General features: G+C 36.7%; 1 protein-coding gene across 1 annotated transcript; it reads right to left on the reverse strand.

The window, feature by feature from the left end:
- Positions 1-356: 356 nt before the first annotated feature.
- Positions 357-7084, reverse strand: LOC106868454 (uncharacterized). Its single transcript, XM_014913728.2, has 2 exons — positions 2836-7084; positions 357-502 (listed from the first exon to the last, which is right to left on the reverse strand). Exons 1-2 carry the CDS (start codon positions 3935-3937, stop codon positions 360-362), a joined length of 1245 nt encoding a protein of 414 aa, XP_014769214.1. The 5' UTR covers positions 3938-7084; the 3' UTR covers positions 357-359.
- Between the last annotated feature and the right edge of the window lie 59 nt (positions 7085-7143).

Here is a 7143-nt window from a genome sequence, read left to right on the forward strand (position 1 = left end):
TATATATATATATATATATATATATATATATATATATATGTGTGTGTGTGTATATATATGTGCATGTATGTATTTGGATATATATGTATGCATGTATATATGTACATACATAAATACATGCATGCATTCATACATGCATAAATACATACATACATATATACCTACATAAATACATGCATACATGCATACATACATACATACATACATACATACATACATACATACATATAGATACTCACGCAAGAGATATGAATATATGTTATATGTTAGAAAGTTATAAATTCACACACACACACATTAATACGTATGTCTTTGCATAAATGATAACTCTGTTTTATTGGAATTTAGACATTATTTATTTATTTATTTATATCTCTATTTTTTATGGTTCCTTGTGTGCTCGGGTATAGTAGGATAATTTTCGCGTGCTTTTTTTTTTTCCATACAATGCATATATTTGTTTTATACATTTTCTGTGAAGAAAATGAAACTCTATAATAAGCTGAAAATGGAAAAAAAGAGAATAGTGTAAATGATAAAATACTTTTTCATATGTAATGGGAGGAAAATATTTGCTTTTATAGTAAACAGTGATTTGGTTTTGTTTTTCAATAAAACAATTGAGCTAACATAGAAGCCTTTAGCTTGACACTCGAGCTGCTGGAAACAGCAGCCAAATCTTCAAGTTATACCTTACGGCTTTAATAAAAAGGACATTAAGTAACTTGTACTCCGTCAGTTACGACGGCTAGTGTTCCATTTGATCTGATCAACGGAACATCCTGCTCGTAAAATTAACGTGCAAGTATTTGAGCACTCCACAGACACGCGTACCCTTCATGAAGCTCCCATTGAGATTCAGCGTGACACAGGCTGGTACTACTCATGTTTGCCGGCTGAGTGTGCTGGAGCAACATGAAATAAAGAGTCTTGCTCAAGAACACAACGCGTCATCGGGAATCGAACACTCGACCTTACGATCGCGAGCCGAATCACCTAGCCATTTAGTCACACGCCTTCACACATGTTGAGTAATATAACATAGATACACATTTTAAAGGAAATAAAAGAAGAACGCTGGGATAGTCACAGCTCGAGTACTTTTAATCACAGAACCGTTCGATCAGGGTTGACCAAGGCCGAAACAAGAACAGCCACAACGGTTCTAACCAACATGTACATCAATGTGGTGATGCTCCTCTGTTAGAGAGTATCAGATCGTAGAAATAGAAAGCGGTCAAAGCTGTTTGAAATTATATCCAATGTTAATGTCTGCGTTCTAGTTGTTGTTGATGTTGTTGTTTTTGCTAAGCACCCGATCAATTCATTTCAAACCGAGCACACTTATGATTTGAATAAAAATATCTAAAAAAAAAAAACCTTTCCGGTAAGACAGTCACGTTGTTTTCTCCGGCATTGCGTATGTAAGCCCTTATTTATCCAATACACCTCTTCATTTTCAGAAAAGTAGAGTGCTATTTCATGATTTGAATGTTATTTCTAGCAGTTTGAATGGCTACGTGCGTTTGTGTATGCACGTATGAGTGTATGTATATTTGTGTATATTTGAATATATGAACGCGCTCGTATTCCGGTTGTTTTGACAGCTAATTTACTTTATTTTGAAAAGTAATAGTTGTTTTCATTAACTAATACATTTCAAATATTTTGGTGACATCTAGTTTTGTTTAAACTTCAAACTCTCTCTCTGAAGTTCCTTCATTTCTAATAATGTCCCACACCATTCGCGGACTGGACTTCAGAGACTTCACGGTCTTGCAATTTTAGTGTTTATTGAAATAAATCACATTCCAATAATTTGAATTTCATTTGATTTTTCCTTGTTTGAACCCAACCAACCACCCAACCAAATTTATTATTCGTATCTGTCGTCTTTAATGGTTAACTCCAGACAGACTTTTATGGAACAAATTTATGATTGAAGATTCTAGCCAATACCATTTCGTCTTTTTTCGGCTAATCTATCTATAACTACTTATTTAAGGTGTCTTTTGTTTTTCAAGATGACGGCGTATGATATAAGAAAGAAATCTCTCTCAAAGGAGATTTCTTTCTTTAGTTTTCTATCAGTGACATCAGTGCTACATCTAACAGATAAAGTGACCATGTAGTGGTTTCTTCATTGGCCCATTTCTCATTGTCGTTGTTGTTTAACCTCAAGCTGATCAGATCTGATTGAGCAGCTCTTATAATACATCTTTGACCATTTTTTTTTCTTTTAGAAGTATTTAAGATTATAGTATCTTATGTGTTCTTTCATTTATGACGATAGAGTTAGATTTGAAGGATAATTTGTAGTCATTTCCAGTGGACCGAGTTATCACGTAGCAGCTACTTTGGTGCGTTTGGTGTTCGTTAATTATAAAAGAAAAGGTAAACAAACAAACGCTTGCTGGTTAATCTACATAATAAAACAGCAACAAAATCTCAACGTACATCTTTATCGGTTTTAAAACAAAAGGAAGAATATATTGGATGACTATAGACATGGGTATACAATAAGACACGACGATAGCGGACGGGGAGTCATTGATTACAGATTTAGACAAGGACATATAGAAACTATTGGAAAATTTTATCAATTTTTGCCCGTTCCTACATCAAGTCCTGCTTGCTAATATTATGCACATGTCTCTAATATTAGATAGTTTTAGAACTTTGAAGTTAAGTCACTGGTACTTCTAATAGATTCTTTATGCGTCAATTCTAATAAAGTAGAGCTAAAATGTGTAATAGACACAAATATTGATTCAATACAGATTTAAAATAGATTAGGGATTAAGATGAGTAATAGAGAATTTAAAGATAACTCACCTTTGTCCAAATTCGTGATATTTTCTTCATGACCCTCAGTTGCGGTTAGTAATTTATCCGTTTCAAATATGAAAGATTTTACATAAAAGTGGCGTAAAACAAGCTCTACAAACATTTTCCTGGCAAACTCCAACCAATATCCATCTTGGTTACTAATGATTACTAGATGTTGCCAATGGAAGTGGTCAAATATGACACTTAATGCCTTCACTATTTGTAAAATCTTAGGCACCAAGCTGATAATATGTGGGGTTCTGACATCCTGAACGATAACATCACCGTTAGCTGCGATATAAGGTTTTTGCCATACAGGAGCTAAGCTTAGAACATTGTGGTAAAAATCCTCCTGGGGAACACGTAAGTCTTCTATACTCCAGATATCAAAAACCTCCTTGTTTCCAGATTTTTCATCCTGCTGAGGATATAAGTTTTGCCAATGTTGGTTACGATCGACATATCTTAGTGGCAATTCTTGTCTTTTTGGCAAGCTGAGCACGATACAAGTTCCGGGATCTTCAAATAGCTTATAGAGGGCTACATCTGGCCTTTCGAAAATATCTATATTTTCCCTTCCTTTGTTGTTTGCATGGACCTCGCAGAATGTGTGCCATTTGAAAGTAAACTTTGGGGTTGCCTTTTTAATTTCCAATTTAGATGATTTTGAAGAGTTCGCTGCTATTTTATCCGTAGCAGAAGCTGTCGGGGACGGTGAAAGTGTGTATTGCATTTGACTAGCCATGTTTTTGGTCCAGGTTTTAATTTTTTCTAATAACGTCAGATTACAGAAATCTGGGTCTGGCAAAATAATTGTCAAAGTTTTGCTGTTTAATGTGGAATGCAATGGTGAAGTGTGAGTAGCATGTGGAAAGGAAGAAAGGTTATTGAATGACATAGTTGACCGATTCTGTATTTGCCTGGTTTGGGCTGATGTACCCAGAAACTCATTGCTGTTCAAAGCTGAAATATTGCTTTTAAAAACAGAAAACAAAATCATAGCAGCGAACATCCATAGAAAATTCGACTGGTGGAACCTGTACTCGACTCGAATATTACGAATCGAGTGTTTTACCACTGAACGTGGATGTGTTGATAATGCAAACATTTCATTCTGTTTGGGAGGGAAACAAGTCAGGATTTTGTAATACTCCTGTCCTCCTGTTCACAGAAGGTCTGTTGTTTTCACTATTTTCCTTCTCATCCTTTTTTGACTCTCATTCCCTCGTGCTCTCTGGCATATACACACACACACACACATACTCTCTCGTTTTCCCCTCACTCTCTCTTATTGTTTATATCTTTCTCAACCACCTCGTTGTCAGTCTGCCTGTCCGACTTCTTCACTCACTCTTACTATTTCACTTTTCTATTTACTTCTACTTCCTGCTCTTCAGTTAGCTACTCTTGTTTTATATTGTTCTTCTGTCATTCTTCTTTCTTTCTTTCTTTCTTTCTTTCTTTTTTCTCACTCTCTTTTACTCTTCCTCCTTTCCTCTCACTTCATCATTCTGATTTTTCTTTTCCCCTCTCACTTTTTTCCCCTCTTTCTATTGCTATGGTTATCAAGTCAGCCAAGCAAAACAACCGCTGTGGTAGTAACAGGTAAGAAAACACTTTCGGAAAAGACTTTCAGTTAAGCATTGATGTAAATAACGTCTGTCAAAAACGACCGGTTCAGGTGAAATAGAAAAATAATACGAACAGGAAAATATCAAATTAAATTTTCAAAACGTGTTAAAAAAGATATGGTGTTTGCCGTTTTTGTTTTTCTTACACAAGTACAGACCATGAAAAGTTTGCTTTATTTTTATGGTTTTTTGTTTTTTGTTTTTAGTGGCAGCATATCAGAAGAGGTGCCGTTCATTCCATTCTATGAGTATTAGTAAAATAAGCGAACTTCAACAGTTCCAAGTAAGCATCTAAATCCAATACAGCGCGTAAACAACAACAAACTGAACCAACACTAACACCAACAACAATAATAATAACAATAATAATAATAATAAGAAGAAGAAGAATAACAACAACAACAACAATGTTGAGAAAATGTGGTGAGAGAGAAAGAAGGAGGATGAGAATTCAGAATAATGGAAGTCGTTATCGTTATGAAGAAATTACCATGAGATAGGAACTTGTCAAACTTTTAGCGTCAGTAAAACGATTTCAACGGGTTAATTGTTATGTACACATACAATTTATACAAAACACATATATACACGCATATGTTTGATTGTGTTTGCATGAATGCGCGAGTGAGTACCCATCTATGTTTGTGTGAGTGTGTCTATGTGAGTATTTTGTTTGTAAGCATGTGGTGGACCGTATAAGAGTAGAGAATGTTTTTGGCGTGAGGGCTTTCCGTACACACATTACATACGTACATAGATATACATATATACATACATGTGTAGATGTACACATACATATATATAAAAGTATGTATAAATATACACCGGTTGTTCCTCGTTTGTATACATACATTCCTTCTTTTGTACACAAACCGAGGAACTTTCTATTTCATCTAAGGCATTTTGGTAAACAATAGAAAAATACCGCACCATATTCGGAAGTCCCCATTTTGTTGACACCTGGTGTTGACGTGGCTGGAAATGGTGATGTTGGTACGAGTGTTGGTGGTAGTAGTCGTCGTAGCCGTAGTGGAGGTGGTAATGGTCGCGCTGGATTATTTTCTTTTTTTGCGTGTGTGGTGGTGGTGGTAGTGATAATGGTGGTAATAATTGTAGTAGTGATAGTAGTTCCCGTGGTAGTGGCGGTGATACTAGTTATAGAAATGTTGGTTAATGGTTCTGTTAATGTTGGTGTTGTTGATACTGCTGTCGGTGGTATCGATAATGTGTCGATAATGTGTCGATAGTGGTGCTAGCTTTTGGTAAAGCTACTACTACTGCTGCTGACACTGCCGCTGCTGGTATTAGTTGTAATAATGTTTTCAATGCTGCAGTGGCTTCTAGTGATGATGGTGATCCCTGCTGTAGTGCTTTAGTAGTAGTAGTAGTAGTAGTAGTAGTAGTAGTAGTAGTAGTGGCTGTAGTATTGAAAAGGTAGCGGTCGTAGTAGTCTTGCGTTAGTTGTTGGTGAAGCTTGTTTTCGTTCGGTTTGAATTTTTTTTTTTTACTTTTATTTTGTTGGTTCTTACTAAGTTCTCTTTGCTGTTGTTGTTGTTCTTGTTTTAGCAATTTGTGATTGTAATAATGATACCAAGGTTAAAGTAGTGATGGTGGTGGTGGTGGTGATGGTGGCAGTCGAGGTAATAGAAGCGGTAGGTGTTAGTGCTAGGGTGGGAACAGGTGTTTGGAGTGATAGTGTTTAATTGTGATGTGATAGTGCTGGTGTTGTAGTGGTGGTAGTGGTGATGATGGTGGTGGTTGCAGTGGTATTAATGTAAAGTTAGCAGGGCTATGGTGGTTGTGATGTAAGGGGCCAATGGCCGTAATTGTAGTTGCATGGTGTTGATGGTAACGGTGTGATAGTAGAAAGAGCGTTGTAATGATGGCAGCAGTTGTGACTTGACGGTTGTTGTGATTGTGCTGTACGGTCAGTGTAACGCGAGTGCCGAAAACAGGTGGCAGTACGAATGGTAGAAAATGCATAGGCGGGAGAATGAACGAAAGAGAGAAACAGCGACAGAGAGAGACAGAGAGAAGGAGAGGGAGAGAGAACTGGGTGTATATGTGTTTCAGATATAATAAGCCCGAGATGCAAAGAAGCAGTTTGCCAGAAAGTGAAAGTATAAATGAGAGAGAGACAGAGAGAGAAAGAAAGAAAGAAAGAATGAGAGTGAAATGCACAGGGGTGGACAGACAGACAAACAGACAAGCAGGTAGACAGACAGATGGAGACACCGTGCGAGATAGAGTGTAGGAGTGAAGGAAGCAGGCGAAAAGCGATCAAATGTAGTAGTGACTCGATTAATAAACTCAAAGCGTAAATGTGGCAATTATGCGTATCTGTGTGCGTGTGCGTGTGTACGTGTGCGTGTGTGTGTGTGTGTGTGTGTGTATAAGTGTTCATGAGAAAGACAAAGATTGAGATAAATAGATAGATAGATAGATAGATAGATAGATAGATAGATAGATAGTGAGATGGAGAGAAAGAGGGAATTATGGACAGGCTAAAGAGGGCAAGAGAAACAAACCGACAGACAGTAGAAAAAAATAGGAGAAGAAGGAGACAGGGAGGTGAGAGGAAAAGGAGAGAGGTGGCTAAATGACAAGGGTATTGTTTAACTAACTAACTGACCCATCAAATATATATAGTAAGAATCAAACTGACACACCAGACATTTCAGTC

Source organism: Octopus bimaculoides, chromosome 3 (assembly GCF_001194135.2).
Source record: "Octopus bimaculoides isolate UCB-OBI-ISO-001 chromosome 3, ASM119413v2, whole genome shotgun sequence".
NCBI lineage: Eukaryota > Metazoa > Mollusca > Cephalopoda > Octopoda > Octopodidae > Octopus > Octopus bimaculoides.